General features: G+C 44.2%; 1 protein-coding gene across 1 annotated transcript in view; it reads left to right on the plus strand.

The window, feature by feature from the left end:
* The window catches only part of LOC311113725 (nidogen-1-like), a gene marked incomplete at its 5' end in the record, with an annotated part of 59,443 nt that overhangs the window by 9,324 nt on the left and 22,792 nt on the right, over nt 1-27,327 (plus strand). The window contains 7 exons of the mRNA XM_084157032.1: nt 9,272-9,574; nt 9,988-10,220; nt 10,505-10,995; nt 12,037-12,177; nt 12,396-12,647; nt 16,291-16,491; nt 17,857-18,090. Of these exons, the coding sequence (XP_084013158.1) occupies nt 9,272-9,574; nt 9,988-10,220; nt 10,505-10,995; nt 12,037-12,177; nt 12,396-12,647; nt 16,291-16,491; nt 17,857-18,090 (1,855 nt within the window). The remainder of the gene's footprint in view (nt 1-9,271; nt 9,575-9,987; nt 10,221-10,504; nt 10,996-12,036; nt 12,178-12,395; nt 12,648-16,290; nt 16,492-17,856; nt 18,091-27,327) is intronic.

Genomic DNA, 27,327 nt, shown 5'->3' on the forward strand with positions numbered 1-27,327 from the left:
CGTGGAATGACCCAGGTACGCATTTTTCAGTGGGAATCTTAAGGATATATCCATGAACAATGCCATTATTAGACTAACACATCTGGAAAGTTGGACAGGAGGCAAGACTGCTTGGTTCGTCTCTCTTTCTCTCTCTGTCTCTTTCTCTCTCTGTCTCTCTCTCTGTCTCTCTGTCTCTCTGCTTGTTTTTCCCCTCAACTGATAATTATGATCCCAGGCGTCTGTGTGATGTAATCAAGATGCTGTTCCTGTTCGTACCGCTCAGGAAAGCGTTCTCAAAGATAACTTTACAGCGTACATGGAAACCGTCTCTTAAAGTGATATTGGTAATGCCTCCGGGCGGCTTTAGCTTGATGTCCGAGACCATAACCCAACCAAAGAGAAGGGCTTCCTCTCTTTTCAATCCCTGGAGGACTTTAAACCAGAATCTGACAGCTATTATTTAGGGCCTCCTGTAGCTCAGTTGGTAGAGCATGGCACTTGCAACGCCAGGGTTGTGGGTTCGATTCCCACGGGGGGCCAGTATGAAAAATGTATGCATTCACTAACTGTAAGTCGCTCTGGATAAGAGCGTCTGCTAAATGACTAAAATGTATTAGCCACAAAGGCCCTGTCTTGTCACATTGCAGCCAAGCGACTCTTGCACTGCAGGCATTTTCTTCAACTCAAATACCTGCTGTGAGGGCAGCTATTCACACAAATGCTTTTGTCATTCATGCGTTCCTTTGGAGGAAGTGTCGTGTAGAGACGAGAGGCGAGGGCTGAGCCTGAGAGCCTGAACCATATGTAGTACTGTAGTGTAGAATCTACTTTGGTCCAAGCCAAAGGCTATCGCCAGCTAATAATAATAAAATAATAATCTATGGTATTTAGCAGACGCTTTTATCCAAAGCGACTTTGTCATGTCTCATGTATTTAAATCAACGGTGTCAACGGTAGCCTAAAGACAAATAGTGCAAATAGTATTTGAAATCTTTCAGATAGTTTAGCCAGCTAAATCCCTCCGGCTTTTCAGTCATTCAACCGGATGGGAGAATGGACTTAACATTTGTTTTAGTTCCGCTCTTTCTCTTTGTGCGCTATGTAGTTGTTATCCTCCGTTTCCTCCAGGTAGTTCCACTCAGATAAAAAAAAAAAACTACAGTACCAGTCAAAAGTTTGGACACACCTACTCATTCAAGGGTTTTACATTTTTACTATTTTCTACATTGTAGAATAATAGTGAAGACGTGAAAACTATGAAATAACACATATGAAATCATGTAGTAACCAAAAAAGTGTTAAACTTTGTATTTTAGATTTTAGTTTATTCAAAGTAGCCACCCTTTGCCTTGATGACAGGTTTGCACACGCTTAGCATTCTATAATAATAATATGCAATTTAGCAGACGCTTTTATCCAAAGCGACTTACAGTCATTTGTGCATACATTTTTGTGTATGGGTGGTCCCGGGGATCGAACCCACTACCTTGGCGTTACAAGCGCCATGCTCTACCAGTTGAGCTACACCTGGAATGCTTTTCCAACAGTCTTGAAGGAGTTCCCACATATGCTGAGCACGTGTTGGTTGCTTTTCCTTCACTCTGCGGTCCGACTCATTCCAAACCATCTCAATTGGGTTGAAGTCGGGTGATTGTGGAGGCCAGGTCATCTGTTGCAGCACTCCATCACTCTCCTTCTTGGTCAAATAGCCCTTACACAGCCTGGAGGTGTGTTGGGTCATTGTCCTGTTGAAAAACAAATGATAGTCCCACTAAGCGCAAACCAGATTAAAACAATTTCTGAGGCTGGTAACTCTAATCAACTTATCCTCTGCACCAGAGGTAACTCTGGGTCTTCCTTTCCTGTGGCGGACCTCATGAGAGCCAGTTTCATCATAGCGCTTGATGGTTTTTGCGACTGCACTTGAAGAAACTTTAAGTTCTTGAAATGTTCCATATTGACTGACCTTCATGTCTTAAAGTAATGATGGACTGCCGTTTCTCTTTGCTTATTTGAGCTGTTCTTGCCATAATATGGACTTGGTCTTTTACCAAATAGGGCTATCTTCTGTATACCCCCCCTTCCTTGTCACAACACAACTGATTGGCTCAAACGCATTAAGAAGGAAAGAAATTCCACAAATTTAACAACCTGTTAATTGAAATGCATTCCAGGTGTCTACCTCATGAAGATGGTTGAGAGAATGCCAAGAGTGTGCAAAGCTGTCATCAAGGCAAAGGGTGGCTACTTTGAAGAATCTCAAATATAAAATATATTTTGATTTGTTTAACACTTTTTGGTTAATACATGATTCCATATGTGTTATTTCATAGTTTTGATGTCTTCACTATTATTCTACAATGTAGAAAATAGTGAAAATAAAGAAAAACCCTGGAATGAGTAGGTGTGTCCAAACTTTTTACTGGTACTGTATGTGTGTTTGCTTGCGCCTGCCATGTGCACTTTTGAGACTAATAAATTAGTTCCATTGTGCCAGGCAAGCTCAATCAAGCACAGATAAAGGATTTGAAAGATTTTTCAAGGACAGCTAAACTATTTGAAAGATTTCAGATACTATTTGAACTATTTGTCTTTAGGCTAAATGCCGTTGATTTAAATACACGAGACTTGTCGGATGTGTATTGGGTCGTATTGCTTCTTCCTTTGTAGCAAAGGCACCTGAGTCTTATGGTTTTGTTGGCTGGTAGCTAGTATAAAGTATAGACCATATATTGTGTTCCCTACAGGTTATTGAAAAGAGCAGAAGCTCTGAACTATCCGTTCAGACCCCAGCCTTTCCTACCTACAGGTTATGGCAATTGCGCTCTTTGAGTATTTCTCCAGCAGGTTTCCTGAAGGAGAAAGCCTCCTCTTCTATGTCAAAGATAATAAAACGAAAACACTGTAATAAAAACTGTGCCTTCAGAAAGTATTCACACCCCTTGACCTTTTCCAAATTTTGTTGTGTTACAAGGTGGAATTCAAATGGATTTAATTTAGATTTTTTTTGCAACGATCTACACACATTTCTGTAATGCCAAATTTGTAAAACATATATATGAAAAATAAAACACTAATATATCTTGATTACATTTCTGGTTAAGTCTCCAAGAGCATTGCACACCTGGATTGTACAATATTTGCACATTCTTTAAAAACATTCTTCAATCTCTGTCAAGTTGGTTGTTGATCATTGCTAGACAGCCATTTTCAAGTCTTGCATAGATTTTCAAGCTGATTTAAGTCAACACTGTAACTAGGCCACTCAGGAACTTTCAATGTTGTCTTGGTAAGCAACTCCAGTGTAGATCTGGCCTGTGTTTTAGGTTATTGACCTGCTGAAAGGTGACATTTGTCTTGCAGTGTCTGTTGGAAAGCAGACTGAACCAGGTTTTCCTCCAGGATTTTGCCTTTGCTTAGCTCTATTCCGTTTATTTTTTATCCCAAAACAAATCCCTAGTCCTTGCCGATGACAAGCGTACCCATAACATGATGCAGCCACCTCCATGCTTGAAAATATGAAAAGTGGGACTCAGTTATGTGTTGGATTTGGCCCAAACATAACGCTTCAAATTCAGGATATAAAGTTACTTTTTTTGCACATTGTTTTGCAGTTTTACTTAAGTGTCTTTTTGCAAACAGGATTAATGTTTTGGAATATTTTTATTCTGTACATGCTTCCTTCTTTTCACTCTGTCATTTAGGTTAGGATTGTTAGTAACTACAATGTTGTTGATTCATTCTCAGTTTTCTCCTATCACAGCCATTAAACTTTAATGTCCACTTTGGCCTTATGGTGAAATCCCTGAGCAGTTTCCTTATCTCCGGCAACTGAGTTAGGAAGGACACCTGTATCTTTGTTGTGACTGGGTGTATTGATACACCAGCCAAAGTGTAATTAATAAATTCACCATGCTCAAAGGGATATTTTCATTTTTACCCATCTACCAATAGGTGTCCTTCTTTGCGAGGCATTTGAAAACCTCCCTGGTCTTTGTGGTTGAATCTGTTTGAAATTCACTGCTCATATAGATAATTGTATGTGTGGGTTACAGAGATGAGGTAGTCATTCAAAAATCATGTTAAACACTAGTCCATGCAACTCATTATGTGACTTGTTAAGCAAATATTTATTCCTGAACGTATTTAGGCTTGCCATAACAAAGGGGTTGAATACTTATTGACTCAAGACATTTCAGCTTTTCATTTTTTATTAATTTGTAAAGATTTATTAAAACAATTCCGCTTTTACATTATGGAGTATTGTGTGTAGGCCAGTGACACAAAATACATTTTAAATACAGGCTGTAACACAACAAAATGTGTAAAAAGTCAAGGGGTGTGAATACTTTCTGAAGGCACTGTACTACAGTAATTTCCGCAAAAACACAACAGTAAATACTACAGTCTGCAAAAACACTACAGTAAATACTACAGTGTAGTACAGTCCGCAAAAACACTACAGTAAATACTACAGTATACTACAATCCGCAAAAACACTACATTAATTACTATAGTATATACTACAGTTTTTTTACTACAGTATTTATACTATAGTTAACTGTAAATACTACAGTATACTACAATAAGTACTACAGTATTCTGCTAAATGACTAAAATGTAAATGTAAATGTATTCACTGTAGTGTTTTTGCAGACTTTGCAGACAATGGGTGGGAGACACTGCCGTAATTGGGTGTTTCAATTTCAGCTAGGTCTGTCCACAGTGTCAAGTTCACCTACTGTATTTGTATTTATTATGGATCCCCATTAGCTGTTGCCTCCCCATCCTAGCTACTGTTGTATCAATATGTTTTCACCATGACCGTTTACAATCCAGGGTTACTCCAAGCAATTTAGTCTCCTCAACTTGCCCAATTTCCATTATTCATCACAAGATTTAGTTGAGGTTTAGTAAATGATTTTTCCCAAATACAATGCTTTTAGTTTTTGAAATATTTAGGACTAACTTATTCCTTGCCACCTATTCTGAAACTAACTGCAGCTCTTTGTTAAGTGTTGCTGTCATTTCAGTCACTGTGGTAGCTGATGTGTATAGTGTTGAGTCTGTGTTGATGAGGCAATTATAGCTTGAGTTTAAACATACATTGTTGTTGTTTTCATTCTTGTGCATAGTTTTGAAGAGAGAGCTACTCAGTGTGGGGGATATTTCATTAAGTAGGTTGACCAGGTTAACGAGTTAAAGGAGAATTTAGCTTTTTTACAATAAAGGTTTAATTTCCTGATGTAAATGGCATGTTTTGGAAGGGTCCAGACACTTTCTTAAAAACTTCCCCCAACCAGCGATTCACTTCCTCATTGTGCAGTACGGGGGCTCTGAAAAAACATGAACTATTTGGGTGTTGTTGGAGCCTTTGTTCATGTTTTTACAGAGCCCCCATACTGCACAACGAGGATGAGGAAGTGAATCGCTGGTTGGGCTAAGTTTCTCAAAAACAAGAGATTGGGTTGTAAAGGAGAAGTTTGCTTCTTTAACCTGCATAAACGTTGAGATTTACTGGTTCACTAAAAAGAGCTTAACTTTTAGCTGGGAGTAATTATTCTAACTGACCTGTCTTCAAGATAAGCCTTGAGTGAGAGCCGTGAAACACGACACTCCTTTGTAACTTATTGCTATAGTACAGTTTGTGACCTTCAGGGGTTGTAACTGAGCAATCGGGGGAGAAGGGCCTTGCTCAGGGAGGTGACCAAGAACCTGATGGTCACGCTGACAGTGCTCCAGAATTCCTCTGTGGAGATGGGAGAACCTTCCAGAAGGACAACCATCTCTGCAGCACTCAATCAATCAGGGCTTTATGGTAAAGTGGCCAGACAAAAGCCACTGCTCAGAAAAGGTACATGACATCCCGCTTGGAGTTTGCCTAAAAGGCACCTAAAGGACTCTCAGACCATGAGAAACAAGATTCTCTGGTCTGATTAAACCAAGTTTGAACTCTTTGGCCTGAATGCCAAGCGTCACGTCTGGAGGAAACCTGGCACCATCCCTACTGTGAAGCATGGTGGTGGCAGCATCATGCTGTGGGGATGTTTTTCAGCGACAGTGACTGGGAGACTAGTCAGGATTGAGGGAAAGATAAATGGAGCAAATACAGAGAGATCCTTGATGAAAACTTGTTTCAGAGCGCTCAGGACCTCAGACTGGAGTGAAGGTTCACCTTCCAACAGGACAACGACACTAAGCACACAGCCAAGACAATGCAGGAGTGGCTTCGGGACAAGTCTCTGAATGTCCTTGAGTGGCCCAGCCAGAGCTCGGACTTGAACCCGATCGAACATCTCTGGAGATACCTGAAAATAGCTGTGCAGCGACGCTCCCCATCCAACCCGACAGAGCTTGAGAAGATCTGCAGAGAAGAATGGGAGAAACTCCCCAAATACAGGTGTGCCAAGCATGTAGCGTCATACCCAAGACTCGAGGCTGTAATCGATGCCAAAGGTGTTTCAACAAAGTACTGATTAAAGGGTCTGAATTCTTATGTAAATGTGATATTTCAGTTTTAGATTTTTTATACATTTGCACACAAAAAATGTATAACAGTTTTTGCTTTGTCGTTGTGGGGTATTGTGTGTAGATTGATTGAGGGGAAAAAACGATTTAATCAATTTTAGACTAAGGCTGTAACGTAACAAAATGTGGAAAAAGTCAAGGGGTCTGAATACTTTCCGAATGCACTGTATATATATCCATATCCATTACATTTTACATTACATTTTAGTCATTTAGCAGACGCTCTTATCCAGAGCGACTTACAGTTAGTGAGTGCATACATTATTTTTTTTCATACTGCCCCCCCCGTGGGAATCGAACCCACCATGCTCTACCAACTGAGCTACATCCCTGCCGGCCATTCCCTCCCCTACCCTGGACGACGCTGGGCCAATTGTGGGTCTCCCGGTCGCGGCCGGCTACGACAGAGCCTGGATTCGAACCAGGATCTCTAGTGGCACAGCTAGCACTGCGATGCAGTGCCTTAGACCACTGCGCCACTCGGGAGAGAATCACAGTATAGGATGAAGTTCCCAAGCATTGACCTTAGACAAGTTTTTCTTCTCTGTTCTTTATTACGATTTGACTACACTATATATACAAAAGTATGTGGACACCCCTTCAAATGAGTAGATTCGGCTATTTCAGCCACACCTGTTGCTGACAGGTGTATAAAATTGAGCACAGAGCCATGCAATTTCCATAGACAAACATTGGCAGTATAATGGCCTTACTGAAGAGCTCAGTGACTTTCAACTTGGCACCGTCATAGGATGCCACCTTTCCAACAAGTCAGTACATCACATTTCTGCCCTGCTAGAGCTGCCCCGGTCAACTGTAAGTGCTGTTATTGTGAAGTGAAAACGTCTAGGAGCAACAACGGCTCAGCCGCGCAGTGATAGACCACACAAACTCACTGAACGGACCGGCGAGTGATGAAGCGTGTAGCTTGTAAAAATCGTTCCAAAATGCCTATGGAAGCAACGTCAGTACAGAAATGGGTTTCCATGGCCGAGCAGCCACACACAAGCCTTAGATCACCGTGCGCAATGCCATGCGTCGGCTGGAGTGGTGTAAAGCTTGCCGCCATTGGACTCTGGAGCAGTGGAAACGCGTTCTCTGGAGTGATGAATCACGCTTCACCATCTGGCAATTAAATGGACGAATCTGGGTTTGGTGGATGCCAGGAGAACGGTACCTGCCCGAATGCATAGTGCCAACTGTAAAGTTTGGTGGAGGTAGAATAATGGTCTGGGGCTGTTTTTCATGGTTTGGGCTAGGAAAATTTACCGGAACAGTTTGCCAAAAAACTAATTTGCATGTGAAAATATGAGTTTGCTGCAAATTTACCTCAACATTTTGCCACAAAACTCAAATCTGAGCTTGCCGCAAATTTGCGACAAATTGGCCAAATGTTTGCCACAAATGTTTGCCGGAAGCCTTTTTTTTTGGTAAGGGTTTGTGGCTGTGCCAGCTACTAACCTGCGCCTCTTAAGGGGAAAGTAATCTAAAAGTAACTGAAAGTAATCACATTACATTACTGAGTTTGGGTAATCCAAAAGTTATGTTACTGATAAAAATTTTTGACAGGTAACTACACTGAACAAAAATATAAATGCAACATGCAACAATTTCAAAGATTTCACTGAGTTAAGGTTAATTTAAGGAAATCTGTCAATTGAAATAAATAAATTAGTGCCTAATCTATGGAATGCAGTGAATGGAAATCTTAAAACTACAGCATACAATGACTTTCTAAATGATTCTTTGCTTCCAACTTTGTTGCAACAGGCCCTTTCCTGTTTCAGCATGACAATGCCCTATGCACAAAACGAGGTCTATACAGAAATGGTTGTCGAGATCGGTGTGGAAGAACTTGACTGGCCAGCCCTGACCTCAACCCCATTTAACACCTTTGGGATGAATTGGAACGCCGACTGCGAGCCAGGCCTATTCGCCCAACATCAGTGCCCGACCTCACTAATGCTCTTGTGGCTGACTGGAAGCAAATCCCCACAGCAATGTTCCATCTAGTGGAATGCCTTCCCAGAAGAGTGGAGGCTGTTATAGCAGCAAAGGGCGGACCAACTCCATATTAATGCCCATGATTTTGGAATGAGATGTTCGACGAGCAGGTGTCCACATGCTTTTGGTCATGTAGTGTATAAATAAGGCAGTCAGGCCTTGTCAAGGGTGAACTGTTCCTAGATCAGTAGGGGAACCATATCACATTTATAAGGTCTGCTCTAGGATAAACTGATCCTAGATCAGTAGGGGGAACCTCAGACATCTTTCACAATAGGGTGAGAGAGATACCCCATTTTCCCTGGGGGGAGGGGAGGAAGCCTTAACTTATGTGAAGGAGGGGTCATGGCATGTTAAGATTTACTGGGCAACTATTTTCGCGAGGACCCTGACCGTGCTGTAAAACCGGATATTTACTTAAACGAGTTTGCAGCAGGAGAGGGTTCTCTTGAGCATGTTTTCAAAGCTACATTACCTTACCATTGTCAAAATTCCTAAGATTTCAATTCTAGTTGAAGTCATCATGATAACATTTGATTTCTGAACCCCACAAATGCCATGCTGTCAGCTGGTCATTCACAGCAGCTGTTGGGTAAAAAGTGACAGGATCGCTGATTGTATCATGGACATTGACAATTATGACAACCACATTGTGGTTCAAAAACATAATTATCCAAAAAGCTATTTGAACTGTAGGCTGTAAATGATCATCCATGTCTTTGCTGATGATAACACGTTTGTGATATTCCAATCCCAGATCAACACCAATGGATTTCTGGCAGTAGAAGAACCTAAGGTTGAGTCTGAGTACCTGGGAAAGATGCCTGCCAGCTTCGGAATGATAGCGGCTTTCCTCGGAGATCTGGACAACAGCGACGGAGTGGGGAAGGTGTACTACCGACAGGACAGCAGGCCTTCTGTGCTTCTCCGGACCACTGACCATATCAGCCAGGCATTCCCTCAGGACGACGAGATCGAGCCCACCCACGCCTTAATCATCACATGGGAGAATGTGGCGGCCCACGGCGCGCCTGGTCGAGGAGATGGGCTGGACAGAAAGGTAAGGAGGACCCTCATAGCTTGGCCTAGATAGGGGTCATTTTCAAGTCTTTTTAAAAATGTCATTGGATATATTGAACTGTTGATAAACTTGTTTTAATGCCACATTGATATAGATAGCAGTTGAAATTATAATTTTACACCATCTTTTCTATCCACCTAATATGAAGTTGCCTAAAACCCATACATTTTACAATGTAGTTACAGGTATGCAGGTACAGTATAATTAGAGTGATGATACTCATGGTTACATAGTCCTTCCAACTGTGTTACCTGTTTGCAGTTTTTGTGGTGGGCTACATAGATTGTTTTGTTCCATATTCAGTTCACTCTACCAAGCCAAACTCAAGGCCAAAGGTAGTGCACTAAAGAAGTAAGAGTTTCCCTCTTCTATTTCTTCTTTCTACAATGTAGAGAAACACATTCCAGCTGGTGGTGGCGTCCATGGCGTCCGCCTCCTACGCCATCTTGTTCTACCCCAAGGAGGGGCTGCAGTACATCTCCACGCCTGTGGCGGGCCAGAGCGAGCCAGTCCACGCCGGTTTCAGCCAGGGCCTGGTCCAGGGCTGGTTCAGCTGGAGCAGCAGCCAGGGGTCCTACTACCGCATCGCCTCCGACGACGAGGCGTCCGTCAGACAGCTCTCCGAGTATGTTGGTTGGTGGGTGGGTTGGTTGGTTGGGTTGGTTGATTGATTGGTTGATTGATTGGATTTCTATAGTGCGCTTCCAGATGCTGCAAGTTCTTTACATAGGCTTACTAAGTCATGTTCATAGAAAACTTGGTTATGCTTCTGTCATTATGTTTTGACCTAGTATTTGCATAGTTACATGGCATTATGATAATTATGTAATGATTACATATAACCTGACATATGCATAAAGCTTCTTCATAGAGGTAGGTCTCATAATGATCCATTCTGTCTTCCGCTAGGGAGACCAACTCAGGCAGGCGTGGTGTATGGGTGTACGAGATCGGCACCTCCCCGTTCTTCTCCTCCATCACCCCAGGCCAGGTCACCAACCTGTCCCCGGAGGAGGGCGTGGCAGGTGGGCAGGTGGAGCCGGTGCCAGAGTTTCCACCCAGAAACACTGGAGAACAACAGGAGATTGAATTCCCTCCCTATGAGCGCGAGGAGGAAGAGGAGACACCTGAGCCGGAGCTGCCCCCAACTGTCCACACGGTCCAGTACCAGCCCAGATACCCTGTTGTCCCTGAGCCGCCTCAGTCCAGATACCCTGAGACGGTCCAGCCCAGATACCCTGGGACGGTCCAGCCCAGATACCCTGAGACGGTCCAGCCCAGATACCCTGAGACGGTCCAGCCCAGATACCCTGAGACGGTCCAGCCGCAGCCACCCCGCTACCAGCCCCAAACCCCACAGGTGGTGGTCGTGGACGAAGATGATGACCTTGATGTTGATGGTAAGCCATGAAAGAAACAACAACAATTGAATCTGTGTCTGAAAATTGTGGACGGAAATAGAATTCTAGTCAAGATTGCCATGAGAGAAACATTGGTTTAGTTTAGTTTATAAGGATCTGCATTAGCTACTGCACATGCAGCAGCTACTCTTCCTGTTGTCCACATAAAACGTCCAAATACATGACAAAGTACCGAACAGTTATAGACAAGAACAACATAAGATATTACATTAAATTCAAAAAAAGTTATATATAAGAAACACACCAAGAGACAACAAAAATACTATTTACACACTATTCATATATACATATTCATATTTTTATATACAGTACAGTTAAATTAGATCTTTAGAAAGAGGAGAGGCGCTGTGATAAAATATTTTTTTACATCCGTTTTTTAAAGCTAAACTTGCTTTTTGCCTGAGTAAACTTTGGAGGCAGAGCATTCCACGATGACGTGGCTCTATACATAACTGAGCGATGCATTAAATCTGTTTTTGGTTTGGGTACTGTGAAGAAACCCATAGTGGTGTGTCTGGTGGGGTATGTATGTCTGTTTTGAAGTGGATGCAAATAGATTATACAAGTAGTTAGGCATTTTCAACACACACGTTTCTTAAAAAGACTAGAACAGAAGTTGTCCATTTCTCCTCAACCCTCAACCATGAAAGACTATCATGCATGTTGTTGTTAGTTCTGTGTGTGCAGTTAGGGCAAGGCGTGCTGCTTTGTTTTGAGCCATGCTGCTTTGTTTAACCGGCCTGCTAAAGTATTTTGTAACAAACAAGAGCGCCAATGAAATTACACTCTTAGAAAAAAAGGGTTCCAAAAGGATTCTTTGACTGTCCCCATAGAATAATCATTTTTGATTCTAATTAGAACCCTTTTTGGTTCCAGGTAGAACCCTTTTGGGTTTCATGTAGGGTTCTTCAAAGGGTTCTCCTATGGGGACAGCCAGATAACCCTTTTAGGTAATAGATAGCACCTTTTTTTCTAAAGTTGTATTTTTTCTAAGAATGTGGTTTGTCTTCTTTTCGGCAGTGTTTGCGTACAATTCTGAAACATGCACCAGTAACAGGCAGAAGTGCTCGTCCTTCGCCGACTGTAAGGACTACACCAATGGCTACTGCTGCCACTGTAGGCCTGGTTTCTATGGCAACGGCAAGGATTGTGTGGCTGAAGGTAGTAGTAACCCCATAACCCATATACATACAGTATTTGTGTAATAAGGGTTAGGGTTAGCTTGCTACATTCATTAATGAAATATGTGAAATCAAGTTTTAAAATGAAAAATCAATTGAAAACCTGATAATTCTTGACACACAGTCACACATCAGTTACATTTTAAGTTACATTAATTAAAATCTAATTAAGTTAAGTTCCTCACATTCCACACGCAGGTAAGCCCCAGCGGATGAACGGCAAAGTGAATGGCCGGGTGTTCGTGGGCAACTCGCCCTCGCCGCTGGAGTTTTCCAACAACGACCTGCACTCGTACGTGGTGGCCAACGATGGCCGCGCCTACGTGGCCATCAGCACCATCCCGGCCGGCCTGGGACCCTCCCTGCAGCCCCTCTCTTCCCTGGGAGGGGTCATCGGCTGGACCTTCGCTCTGGAGCAGCCCGGCTACGAGAACGGCTTCAGCGTCATCGGTAAGAGCTGGTCACCGATTGTTTTGCACATTGTTGTGTCATTAAGAGTTGTTTTAAAGTATGAGCTGACATTGGGTGAATCACAAAAGTGATTCCTCGCTTCCTTGATTCATAGCGTCTTTCTCAAGACTTCCTTGCCCCCGAGAATGTCCATGAGAAGAGAACTCTGATCTTCTGCTAAAATGCGTTTGGAGAAAGAGGCGACGAATCATCAAGGAATCAAGGAAAAACAGTTGAGAAAGTGCCATAGTGTCATTAAGAAGGCAGCAGTTGATTTGAATACATTTGGCTTTTCTCATGTGTATTGGGTTGCATTTGGTTTTACTGCTCCTTCCATTGTAGCAAAGGCGCCTGGGGCTTGGGGCTTTGTTTGCTGTGGTCTAATGAGATGTCCTTCAAAGATTGAGGTGTGAATGACCGCTGTGGGATTGCTGCTTAGGTCAACATTTTTTCAAGTTAAGTTTAATTAGCTTGATTTATTTGCTCTCTTTGAATTACATATTTTTTGTATAGTCAGAGGCCATGTCCGAAATCTGGCTTGCCTTGTCACGATCGTCTAAGGAAGCGGACCAAGGCGCAGCGTGTTTAGCGAACATGTTGACTTTATTAAATCAAAGCAACCACGAAACCAACAAAACAAATGACGATAGTGAAGTCCACAGTGACAATGACTGAACATGGAACAAAAACCCACAACCCCAAGGTGAAAACACACAGTATAAATATGGCTCCCAATCAGAGACAACGAGCCAACAGCTGACACTCGTTACCTCCGATTGGGAGTCACTCAATACAAACATACAACAACCTAGAAATAGACACAACAGAACTACCAACATAGAAATAAACACATAGAATGCACACACCCTGGCTCAACATAATGAGTCCCAGAACCAGGGTGTGACAGTACCCCCCCCTAAAGGCGCGGACTGCGACCGCGCCTCAAAAACCCCAAACAGGGGAGGGCTGGGCGGGCATACCTCCTCGGTGGCGGTTCTGGCTCCGGCCTAGACCACCACCCTCCGATACACCCCCCACAGTACCCCTGGTCCTGTCTAGCCCCGCTGGCCGGAGCCGGACTGACGACACGCGCCCCTGGCTTGGTGCGTGGAACAGGAATGGACCGGAATGGGCTGGCGACGCGCACCACAGACCTGGTGCGGAGGGCAGGAACGAGCCGGACAGGGCTGACGACGCACCCCGTAGGCTTGGTGCGTGGAGGAGGAACGGGCCTTACCAGGCTGACGACTCGCACCCCTGGCTTAGTGCGAGTGGCAGGAACAGGCCGGACCGGGCTGGCGACGCGCACCGTAGGCTTGGTGCGGGTGGCAGGAACAGGCCGGGTCGGGCTGGCGACGCACACCGTAGACTTGGTGCGGGTGGCAGGAACAGGCCGGGTCGGGCTGGCGACGCGCACCGTAGACTTGGTGCGGGGAGCAGGACTGGGCCGGACAGGGCTGTCGACGCACACCGTAGACTTGGTGCGTAGAGCAGGAACAGGCCGGGCAGGGCTGTCGACGCACACCGTAGCCTTGGTGCGTAGAGCAGGAACAGGCCGGGCAGGGCTGTCGACGCACACCGTAGCCTTGGTGCGTAGAGCAGGAACAGGCCGGGCAGGGCTGTCGACGCACACCGTAGACTTGGTGCGTAGAGCAGGAACAGGCCGGGCAGGGCTGTCGACGCACACCGTAGCCTTGGTGCGTAGAGCAGGAACAGGCCGGGCAGGGCTGTCGACGCACACCGTAGCCTTGGTGCGTAGAGCAGGAACAGGCCGGGCAGGGCTGTCGACGCGCACCGTAGACTTGGTGCGGGGAGCAGGACTGGGCCGGACAGGGCTGTCGACGCACACCGTAGCCTTGGTGCGTAGAGCAGGAACAGGCCGGGCAGGGCTGTCGACGCACACCGTAGCCTTGGTGCGGGGAGCAGGAACAGGTCGGGCAGGGCTGTCGACGCACACCTTAGACTTGGTGCGGGGAGCAGGAACGGGCCGGACTGGGCTGTCGACGCACACCGTAGACTTGGTGCGGGTGGCAGGAACAGGCCGGACCGGGCTGTGGAGACGGATAGGAGGCCTGGAGTGAACAGCGGCCACCACCCGTCCTGGCTGAATGCCTACCCTCACACACTCTGTGTGAGGCATCCGCACAGGACGTACAGGGCGGTGTACCCCTGGCCTGGTGGCCTCCTGGATTCGCCCCATCTTTGCCTCCGTCGTCCATGCCGTGTGCCCCCCCCTAAAAATTTCTTGGGGTTGCCTCTCGTCCTTCCGACGATGGCCCTGCTGACGCCGTTGCTCCTCTCTCGCCAGGGCCTTGATCCTCCCCCAAGGTCCCTTGCCCCCGAGCATGTCCTCCCAGGACCACGATTTGCCCACCTGGGCCATCGCCAGCCTCTCGATCTCCTTTCCCGGCGCTTCCTCCCATGTCCAATCACCTTGCTCCTGGACACGCTGCTTGGTCCTTTTGTGGTGGGTTTTTCTGTCACGATCGTCTAAGGAAGCGGACCAAGGCGCAGCGTGTTTAGCGAACATGTTGACTTTATTAAATCAAAGCAACCACGAAACAACAAAACAAATGACGATAGTGAAGTCCACAGTGACAATGACTGAACATGGAACAAAAACCCACAACCCCAAGGTGAAAACACACAGTATAAATATGGCTCCCAATCAGAGATAACGAGCCAACAGCTGACACTCGTTACCTCCGATTGGGAGTCACTCAATACAAACATACAACAACCTAGAAATAGACACAACAGAACTACCAACATAGAAATAAACACATAGAATGCACACACCCTGGCTCAACATAATGAGTCCCAGAACCAGGGTGTGACATGCCTACTACTTACTTAAACTGCATACTGTGTATTAATAGTACTACATACTATTAAGAGCATACTGTTTAGTAAAAACGAATGCAGTAAGCAACAAATATCAGCATACTAGGCTCATCCATACTGAGAATGTGTAATCTAATGCACAATTGCATTGATTCCCGCCATTCGTTCATTTTGGTACAGTGTGTCCCCTCAGCTGATTATCAGCTGTTGTCAAACACACGTTGGTCTCGAAAGACGATTCTATTCCTCAATAGTGTGCAGCGAATTCTACTAGATTAAAAGCCGAAATGAGTATGACATCCTGGCATTTAAAGCATACCTTTTTTTGGACATTTCACATACACTACCGGTCAAAAGTTTTGACACACCTACTCATTCAAGGGTTTTTCTTTATTTTTACTATTTTCTACATTGTAGAATAATAGTGAAGACATCAAAACTATGAAATAACACATATGGAATTATTTATATTTGAGATTATTCAAATAGCCACCCTTTGCCTTGATAACAGCTTTGCACACTCTTGGCATTCTCTCAACCAGCTTCATGAGATAGTCACCTGGAATTTGTGGAATTTCTTTCCTTCTTAATGCGTTTGAGCCAATCAGTTGTGTTGTGACAAGGTAAGGGGGGTATACAGAAGATAGCCCAATTTGGTAAAATACCATGTCCATATTATGGCAAGAACAGCTCAAATAAGCAAAGATTTAGTTGTCTCTCTCTTTCCTTCTCCCACCCCATCTCTGCTCACACACACACACGCACACAAACACCCTCAACCCCCCTGCTCCCCCTCCAGGTGGCGTGTTCTCCAGGCAGGCCGAGGTGACCTTCTTACCGGGCAACGAGAGGCTGACTATCAAGCAGGAGTTCAAGGGCATCGACGAGCACGACCACCTGGTGGTGAGCACCGATCTGAAGGGCCGTCTCCCCGAGGTCCCCCGCGGCTCCACTGTCCAGATCGACCCCTACAAGGAGATCTACCAATATGGCAGCAACCGTAAGTTATGACCACACCAATATAACTTGGAATGCAGACTTGGGGTCAATTCCATTTCAATTGAGTCAATTCAGGAAGTAAACTAAAATTATTTTGATGTCCTGAGTTTAAATGGAATTGACCCCAATCCTGGAACTCGACACTGTCACAGTTTGTAGTACATCAAATCACATAAGAAAGTTCAGCATTCATCCCAATGTTGTTATTAGTCAAAGTGCTCTTACGTGCGACCAGATAGAAGTCTATCCTATTCTTTTCATGAGACACATAGTCTTAGAAACACTTTTGGCAGCAATTACAGCTGCGAGTCTTCTTGGGTAAATGCTCTAAGAGCTCTGCACACCTGGATTGTGCAATATTTGCCCATTATTCTTTTTTAAATTATTCAAGCTCTGTCAAGGTGTTGGATCATGGCTAGACAGAAATATTCAAGTCTTGCCATAGATTTTCAAGCAGATTTAAGTCAAAACTGTAACTTGGTAAGCAACTCCAGTGTAGATTTGGTCTCCTCTAGGATTTTGCCTGTGATTAGCTCCATCCTGTTTCTATTTATCCTGAAAAACTCCACAGTCTTTGCCTCAAGCATACCCATACCATGATGCAGCTACCACTATGCTTGACAATAAGGAGGCAATTACTCAGTGATGTGTTGTGTTGGATTTGCCCCAAACATAAGGCTTTCCATTTAGGCCAAAAAGTATATTCCTTTGCGTGCTTTTATTGCAGTAGTTTTTTTTTGCCAGATTGCATACAGGATACATGTTTTGGACTATCCATGAGCAGTTTCCTTCCTGTCCTGCAGCTAAGTTCAGAAGGACGACTGTATGTTTGATGTGTCTGGGTGGTTCAATACATCATCCACAGCATAATTATTAACTAGACCATGCTTAAAGAGATATTCAATGTCTGATTTGTTATTGTGACCCATCTACCAATCACTGCCCTTCTTTATAAGGCTTTGGAAAAGCTATCTGGTCTTTGTAGTTGAATCTGTGCTGGAAATTCAACACTTGACTGTGGGACCTTACAGATATTGTATGTATGGGGGAGAGAGGAAGGGGTAGTCATAAAATATTAATGTCAACAAATTTGACTCCTGAACTAATTTAGGCTTGCCTAAATGTTAATGCAACAACTATATTCTAGTTATAGAATTTGTATTAATTTGAAAACATTTGTTGAATTTTCTTTTCACTTTGACATTATGGACTATTTTGTCTAGATCAATGACAACAAATCCAAATGAAATATTTTTCAATCCCACTTTGTAACGCAACAAACTGTGAAAAAAAAGCCAAGGGGGGTGAATACTTATGATACCAACTGTATATGGATGTTCAGTGTAGTAACACTCCATTTCTTCAGTGATCACCTCCTCCTCCAACCGTGACTACACTGTGAGCCTACCGGACGGCAGCGTCCAGACCAAGACCTACCAGTGGCATCAGACCATCACCTACCAGAGCTGTCCCCATGACGAGGCGGTCAGGGCCGTGCAGCCTACCCAGCAGCTCAGCGTCGACCAGATCTTCGTCATGTACGACTCGGGCAACCAGCTGATCCGCTACGCTATGAGCAACAAGATTGGCTCCATCCACAGTGAGTAGAACCTCTTGTGTTACAGTGAATCTTTGTTCATGTTCTCCTATAATGTTATGCTAACCTTGTGCTTATTTTCTGCTAGTTGTGTTCACATTCTTCTAATGTTCCGCTAAAGTTCTGCTAGTTGTGTTAACCTTCTGCTAAAATTCTGCTAATGTTTTGCTAACCCTCTGCTAACAGGATTGGGCCCATCCTCAGTGAGTATAGCCTATCGTGTAAATACTGATCATCTTCAGCTAACGTTGTGCTAATGTTCTGCTATCTTTCTACTAACTTTCCGGCTACATATGGCTTATCCTCTATGTTTGGCTGGATGTGGCTGTAAGACGAGACACCTGATGCTTACATTTAAATGGTGGTGGAAGCCATGTGTGGATTTGCAACAAGATCGTATGATCGATGTTAATAATGACAGGCAAAAAGGAGTACCAAGAAGAACAATCAAGGCAACATTACATTGTTGTGGGTGGAATCCCAGTCTCCACACAAGACCTGGACAGAGTCTGAGGAGAAAGTGAGAAAGATTATTGATGAAAAGCTGCAGATAGATCATAAGAAGAGTGAGGTGGAGTGCGACCATAGGATTGGAAAACCTATCTCTGGCCCAGGTGACAGACCTAGGTTGATAGTGGTAAAGTTCCTGCGGTACAAAGACAAGGTGGCTGTTATGGAGAGAGCCAAGAACTTGAGAGGAACCAACATCCCTCAACGAGGACTACTCTGAAACTGATCCCAGCTATGAAAGCTGCCAGAGAGCGTGGGGACATTGCTTACATCCGTAACGACAGGCTCATTGTCCTCACTCCCACCCAAAAGCCTGGAAGGGGTGAGAGAACCAAGCAGATGGGTTCATAGCCTAACCCCTGCACCCTGATTGACGGCATGCTTTGTTTGTGGTTTCCCATATTATGTCTATCTCTAATAAGATACCCAGGAAAGGGCAAAAAATAGTCCATATTAATATATGCAGTCTAAGAAATAAGGTTAATGAAATCAATAACTTGCTAACCTCAGGTAGCATTCATACACTACAAAGTATCTGGACACCTGCTCGTCGAAAATCCCATTCCAAAATCATGGGCATTAATATGGAGTTGGTCCCCCCTTTGCTGTTATAACAGCCTCCACTGTTCTGGGAAGGCTTTCCACTAGATGTTGGAACATTGCTGCAGGGACTTGCTTCCATTCAGCCACGAGCATTAGTGAGGTTGGGCACTGATGTTGGGCGATTAGGCCTGGTTCGCAGTCGGCGTTCCAATTCATCCCAAAGGTTTTCAATGGGGTTGAGGTTTAGGCTTTGTGCAGGCCAGTCAAGTTCTTCCACACCGATCTCAACAAACCATTTCTGTATGGACCTCGCTATGTGCACGGGGGCATTGTCATGCTGGATCAGGAAAGGGCCTTCCCCAAACTGTTGCCACAAAGTTGAAGCACAGAATCGTCTAGAATGTCATTGTATGCTGTAGCGTTAAGATTTCACTTAACTCGAACTAAGGGGCCTAACCCGAACCATAAAAAACAGCCCCAGACCATTATTCCTCCTCCACCAAACTTTACAGTTGGCACTATGCATATGGGCAGGTAGCGTTCTCCTTCTCCTGACATCCACCAAACACAGATTTGTCCGTCGTACTGCCAGATGATGAAGCATGATTCATCACTCCAGAGAACCCATTTCATGAAGCTCCCGACGAACAGTTATTGTGCTGAAGTTTCTTCCAGAGGCAGTTTGGAACTCGGTAGTGAGTGTTGCAACCGAGGACAGACGATTTTTACGCGCTTCAGCACTCCGCGGTCCCGTTCTGTGAGCCTGTGTGGCCTACCACTTCACGGCTGAGCCGTTGTTGCTCCTATACGTTTCCACTTTACAATAACAGCACTTACAGTTGACCGGGGCAAATCTAGCAGGGCAGAAATTTGACGAACTCACTTGTTGGAAAGGTGACATCCTTTGACGGTGCCACGTTGAAAGTCGTGTGTGACTGAAATAGCCGAATCCACTAATTTGAAGGGTTGTCCACATACTTTTGTATATATAGTGTATATTAACCATCACTGAGACTCACTTAGATACTTCATTTGACAACACAGCAGTAGCAATACAGGGTTATAACATCCATAGAAGAGACAATAATAAATATGGGGGCGGTGTCTCTGTATACAGTCCATTCGGAAAGTATTCAGTCCCCTTCCCTTTTTCCACATTTTGTTACGTTACAGCGTTATTCTAAAATGGATTAAATAGATATTTTTCCTCATCAATCTACACACAATACCCAATAATGACAAAGCGAAAACAGGTTTTATAAATTTTCAAAACAGAATTACCTTATTTACATAAGTATTCAGACCCTTTGCTATGAGACTTGAAATTGAGCTCAGTTGCATCCTGTTTTTCCATTAATCATCTTTGAGATGTTTCTACAACTTGATTGGAGTCCACCTGTGGTAAATTCAATTGATTGGATATGATTTGGAAAGGCACACACCTGTCTATATAAGGTCCCACAGTTGACAGTGCATATCAGAGCAAAACCCAAGCCATGAGGTCAAAGGAATTGTCCATAGAGCTCCGTGACAGGATTGTGTCAAGGCACAGATCTGAGGAAGGGTACCAAAAAATATCTGCAGCATTGAAGTTCCCCAAGGACACAGTGGCCTCCATCATTCTTAAATGGAAGAAGTTTGGAACCACCAAGACTCTTCCTAGAGCTGGCCGCCCGGCCAAACTGAGCAATTGTGGGAGAAGGGCCTTGGTCAGGGAGGTGACCAAGAACCCCATGGTCACTCTGACAGAGGTCCAGAGTTCCTCTGTGGAGATGGGAGAACCTTCCAGAAGGACAACCATCACTGCAGCACTCCACCAATCAAGCCTTTATGGAGAGTGGCCAGACGGAAGCGACTCCTCAGTAAAAGGCACATGACATCCCGCTTGGAGTTTGCCAAAAGTCACCTAAAGGATTCTCAGACCATGAGAAATAATATTCTCTGGTCTGATGAAACCAAGATTGAACTCTTTGGCCTGAATGCCAAGCGTCACGCCTGGAGGAAACCTGGCACCATCCTTACGGTGAAGCACGGTGGTGGCAGCATCATGCTGTGGGGATGTTTTTCAGCGGCAGGGACTGGGAGACTAGTAAGGATCAAGGGAAAGATGAACGGAGCAAAGTACAGAGAAATCCTTGATGAAAACCTGCTCCAGAGCACTCAGGACCTCAGACTGGGGCGAATGTTCACCTTCCAACAGGACAACAACCCTAAGCACACAGCCAAGACAATGCAGGAGTGGCTTCAGGACAAGTCTCTGAATGTCTTTGAGTGGCCCAGCCAGAGGCTGGACTTGAACCCAATCGAACATTTCTGGAGAGACCTGAAAATAGCTGTGCGGTGATGCTTCCCATCCAACCTGACAGAGCTTGAGAGGATCTGCAGAGAAGAATGGGAGAAACTCCACAAATATAGGTGTGCCAAGCTTGTTGCCCCATACCCAAGAAGACTCAAGGCTGTAATCTCTGCCAAAGGTGCTTCAACAAAGTACTGAGTAAAGGGTCTGAATACTTATGTAAATGTGATATTTCAGATCTTTAAACCTGTTTTTGCTTCGTCATTATGTGGTATTGTGTGTAGATTGATGAGGGATTATAAAAATAAATCAATTTTAGAATAAGGCTGTAACGCAAAATGTGGAAAAAGTCAAGGGGTCTGAATACTTTCCAAATGCACTGTATGTTCAGAGCCAAAGTCCTGTGAAGCTCAGAGAACATCTCGTGCCAAAGGTTGTTCTAGTGTTGTGGTTGCAGGTTCACCTGCCTCATCTAAAGCCTCTTCTTTTGGGGTGCTGCTATTGGCCACCAAGTACTAACATTTATTATCCGGATAATATGTGTGCAATGCTTGATAGTGTATATGATGTTAACAGAGAGGTCTATTTTCCGGGTGACCTAAAAATATAGGTTTTCATCAAGTTGTCCTCTCAAGAAGAAACTTCTTACTGTAACCAATGCCTGTAATCTGCTTCAGGTTATTAATCAAGCTACCAGGGTGTTTACAAACAGTACAGGAACTACTGTATATCATCCACGTGTATTGATTATATTTTTTGTAATGCTGCAGAACTTTGTTCTAAAGATGCATACACACCCATTGGATGTAGTGACCACAATATAATAGCTGTATCCAGAAAAGCCAAAGTTCCAAAGGCAGGGCCTAAAATAGTGTTTAAGAGATCATACACATTTTTGTAGTGATTCCTATGCTGAAGATGTAAAGAAGATTGATTTGGTCAAATGTGTGTAATGGTGAGCATCCAGACGTTGCAATACATTTATGAAATTGCTCCTTCCAGTTATTGATGAACATGCACCTATTAAGAAACAGACTGTTAGAACTGCTAAGGCGCCGTGGACTGATGAGGAACTGAAAAAAAGAGTGGAGTGGCTAGTAAGTCTAGTTGCACATCTGATTGGCAAACCTACTGTAAATTTAGAAATTATGTGACTAAACTAAACGAAAAGAAGAAGAAACTGTATTATGAAACTATGATAAAATATATAAAATATTATGAAAAAAAGCTTTGGAGAACATTAAATTATAGGCAGAAAGACTTTCAACACCATATTTTATTGAATCAGATGGCTCATTCATCACAAAACCCTGTGATGTGGTCAATTATATCAACAACTACTTAATTGGCATTGTGGGCAAATTCAGGAATGAAATGCCAACAACAAACTGTGAGCCATCATATTCATGCATAAAATACTTAATTATGAAAGAAAAGCAAGGTACATTTAAATGTCATAAACTTAGCGTGGAAGAGTTGAAAAAATTGTTGCTGGCCATCAATAATGAGAAACCACCTGGTATTGACAACTTAGATGGAAAGCAACTGAGGATAGTAGCGGAATATGTTGCCGCTCTTATTTCTCACATCTTCAATATGAACTTGGAGAGAAAAACCATTTTCATACCTCAAATCAAATCAAATTGTATTGGCCACATGTGCCGAATACAACAGATGCAGACATTACAGTGAAATGCTTACTTACAGCCCTTAACCAACAGTGCATTTATTTTTAATAAAAAAGTAAAATAAAACAACAACAAAAAAGTGTTGAGAAAAAAAGAGCAGAAGTAAAATAAAATAACAGTAGGGAGGCTATATATACAGGGGGGTACCGGTGCAGAGTCAATGTGCGGGGGCACCGGCTAGTTGAGGTAGTTGAAGTAATATGTACATGTGGGTAGAGTTAAAGTGACTATGCATAAATAATTAACAGAGTAGCTGCAGCGTAAAAAGATGGGGTGGGGGGGCAGTGCAAATAGTCTGGGTAGCCATGATTAGCTGTTCAGGAGTCTTATGGCTTGGGGGTAGAAGTTGTTGAGAAGTCTTTTGGACCTAGACTTGGCACTCCGGTACCGCTTGCCGTGCGGTAGCAGAGAGAACAGTCTATGACTAGGTTGGCTGGAGTCTTTGACAATATTGAGGGCCTTCCTCTGACACCGCCTGGTATAGAGGTCCTGGATGGCAGGAAGCTTGGGATGTACTGGGCCGTACGCACTACCCTCTGTAGTGCCTTGCGGTCAGAGGCCAAGCAGTTGTCATGCCAGGCGGTGATGCAACCAGTCAGGATGCTCTCGATGGTGCAGCTGTATAATTTTTTTTGAGGATCTGAGGACCCATGCCAAATCTTTTCAGTCTCCTGAGGGGGAATCGGCTTTGTCGTGCCCTCTTCACGACTGTCTTGGTTTGTTTGGACCATGATAGTTCGTTCGCGATGTGGACACCAAGGAACTTGAAGCTCTCAACCTGTTCCACTACAGCCCCGTCGATGAGAATGGGGGCGTGCTCAGTCCTCTTTTTTTCCCTGTAGTCCACAATCATCTCCTTTGTCTTGGTCACGTTGAGGGAGAGGTTGTTATCCTGGCACCACACGGCCAGGTCTCTGACCTCCTCCCTATAGGCTGTCTCATCGTTGTCGGTGATCAAGCTTAGCACTGTTGTGTCGTCGGAAAACTTAATGATGGTGTTGGAGTCGTGCCTGGCCATGCAGTCATGGGTGAACAGGGAGTACAGGAGGGGACTGAGCACACACCCCTGAGGGGCCCCTGTGTTGAGGATCAGTGTGGCAGATGTGTTGTTACCTACCCTTACCACCTGGGGGCGGCCCGTCAGGAAGTCCAGGATCCAGTTGCAGAGGGAGGTGTTTAGTCCCAGGATCCTTAGCTTAGTGATGAGCTTTGAGGGCACTATGGTGTTGAATGCTGAGCTGTAGTCAATGAATAGCATTCTCACGTAGGTGTTCCACTTGTCCAGGTGGGAAAGGGCAGTGTGAAGTGCAATAGAGATTGCATCATCTGTGGATCTGTTGGGGCGGTATGCAAATTGGAGTGGGTCTAGGGTTTCTGGGATAATGGTGTTGATGTGAGCCATGACCAGCCTTTCAAACACTTCATGGCTACAGACGTCAGTGCTATGGGTCGGTAGTCATTTAGGCAGGTTATCTTAGTGTCCTTGGGCACGGGGACTATGGTGGTCTGCTTGAAACAAGTTGGTATTACAGACTCAGTCAGGGACATGTTGAAAATGTCAGTGAAGACACTTGCCAGTTGGTCAGCACATGATCGGAGTACACGTCCTGGTAATCCGTCTGGCCCTGCGACCCTTGTGAATGTTGACCTGCTTAAAAGTCTTACTCACATCGGCTACGGAGAGCGTGATCACATAGTCATCCAGAACAGCTGGTGCTCTCATGCATGCTTCAGTGTTGCTTGCCTCGAAGCGAGCATAGAAGTGGTTTAGCTCGTCTGGTAGGCTTGTGTCACTGGGAAGCTCGCGGCTGTGCTTCCCTTTGTAGTCTGTAATATTTTTCAAGCCCTGCCACATCCGACGAGCGTCAGAGCCGGTGTAGTACGATTCAATCTTAGTCCTGTATTGACTCTTTGCCTGTTTGATGGTTCATCGGAGGGCATAGCGGGATTTCTTATAAGCGTCCGGGTTAGAGTCCCGCTCCTTGAAAGCGGCAGCTCTACCCTTTAGCTCAGTGCGGATGTTTCCTGTAATCCATGGTTTCTGGTTGGGGTATGTACGTACGGTCACTGTGGGGACGACATCATCGATGCACTTATTGATGAAGCCAGTGACTGATGTGGTGTACTCCTCAATGCTATCTGAAGAATCCCGGAACATGTTCCAGTCTGTGCTAGCAAAACAGTCCTGTAGCTTAGCATCTGCGTCATCTGACCACATTTTTGGGCGGCAGGTAGCTTAGTGGTTAAGAGCATTGTGCCAGTAACCAAAAGGTCGCTGGTTCTAATCCCCGACCTGACTAGGTGAAAAATCTGTCGATGTGCCCTTGAGCAAGGCACTTAACCCTAATTGCTCTGGATAAGAGCGTCTGCTAAATGACGTAAATGTGTTTTATTAACCGAGTCACTGGTGCTTCCAGCTTTAGTTTTTGCTTATAAGCAGGAATCAGGAGGATAGAGTTTTTGTCAGATTTGCCAAATGGAGGGCGAGGGAGAGCTTTGTATGCGTCTCTGTGTGTGGAGTAAAGGTGGTCTAGAGTTTTTTTTCCTCTGGTTGCACATTTAACATGCTGGTAGAAATTAGGTAGAACGGATTTAAGTTTCCCTGCATTAAAGTCCCCGGCCACTAGGAGCGCTGCCTCTGGATGAGCGTTTTCCTGTTGACTTATGGCCTTATACAGCTCATTCAGTGCAATCTTAATGCCAGCATTGGTTTGTGGTGGTAAATAGACAGCTATGAAAAATATAGATGAAAACTCTCTTGGTAAATAGTGTGGTCTACAGCTTATCATAAGATACTCTACCTCAGGTACTCTACCTCTACCTCTTACCTGGTGGGAAGCTAAAGTCATTCCGCTACCCGAGAATGGTAAAGCACCCTTTTCTGGTTCTAACAGCAGATCAATAAGTCTACTGCTGGCTCTAGCAAACATTTGGAAATAATTTGTTTTTGACCAGATACAATGTTATTTATTTATTTATGAACAAACTAACAACAGACTTTCAGCATCCCTATAGAGAAGGGAATTCTACATGTACTGCACTGACACAAATTACTGATGATTGGCTGAAAGAAATTGATAATAAGAAGATGGTGGGAGCTGTACTGTTAGATTGCAGTCCAGCCTTTGATATTATTGACCATAATCTGTTAGTGGAGAAACTTATGTGTTATGCTTTTACACGCATATCGCGGATTAAAAGCTATCTATCTAATAGAACTCAGAGGGATTTCTTCAATGGAAGCCTCTCTAACGTAATACATGTAAAGTATGGAATTCCACAAGGCCCGTTACTGTTTTCTAGCCTTAAACAAAGCCTGTGTGTCTATGTATGCTGATGATTCAACCCTATACACATCAGCGGATACAGCTAGTGAAATCACTGCAACTCTAACTCTGACTCTGAGGAAGTAGATAAAGGGCCTCATTGCCAAAATCCCAAAGTATCCCTTTAAGCTCTAGACCTAAGATGGTTCTGGTTATGAAAGATGTGACTATAGAACAAGTTGAGGAAACTAAACTTCTTGGTGTCAACTTAGACTGTAAATGGTCATGGTCAATGTATATTGATTCAATTGTTGACAAGATGGGGAGCGGCCTGTCTGTGATAAGGAGATGCTCAGCATTCTTAACACCACAACTAACCAAACAAGTCATACAGGCTGTAGTTGTATCATATCTTGACTATTGCCCAGTAATATGGTCAGGTGCTGCAAAGAAAGACAAAATAAAGCTAAAGCTGGCTCAAAACAGAACAGCATGTCTTGCCCTGCAATGTTCCAAGAGAGCTAATGTCAACTAAATGCATGTTGACCTTTCCTGGCTCAAAGTACAAGAGACATTGTCTGCATCACTTCTCAATTTTGTTAGAAATATTCATGTGTTAAAAACTCCAAAACATCTATTCAATCAACTAACTTACAGCTCTGAAAGACATTCATATTCCACAAGGCATGCAACTAAAGGTCTCTTCATAGTCCCTAAAGCCAAAACAAATTCAAGGCAATGATAACATGGAACTCCCTCCCATCTCAAATCACTCAAGCAAGCAAAAGTAGTTTAAATAAATTATTTAAACAGCACATCACAAACCCTCTGACCTAAATAGCTGTAGCATCTCCCTCCCTAGCACATCTTGTATTTGAGTTAAAGTTAAAGATAAGATGTGCCCTTGGCATCAGGATATCAAGGACTGCTCAGAGAA

The sequence above is a fragment of the Coregonus lavaretus genome (assembly GCF_964263955.1).
Source record: "Coregonus lavaretus genome assembly, chromosome: 40".
In the NCBI taxonomy this organism is placed as follows: domain Eukaryota; kingdom Metazoa; phylum Chordata; class Actinopteri; order Salmoniformes; family Salmonidae; genus Coregonus; species Coregonus lavaretus.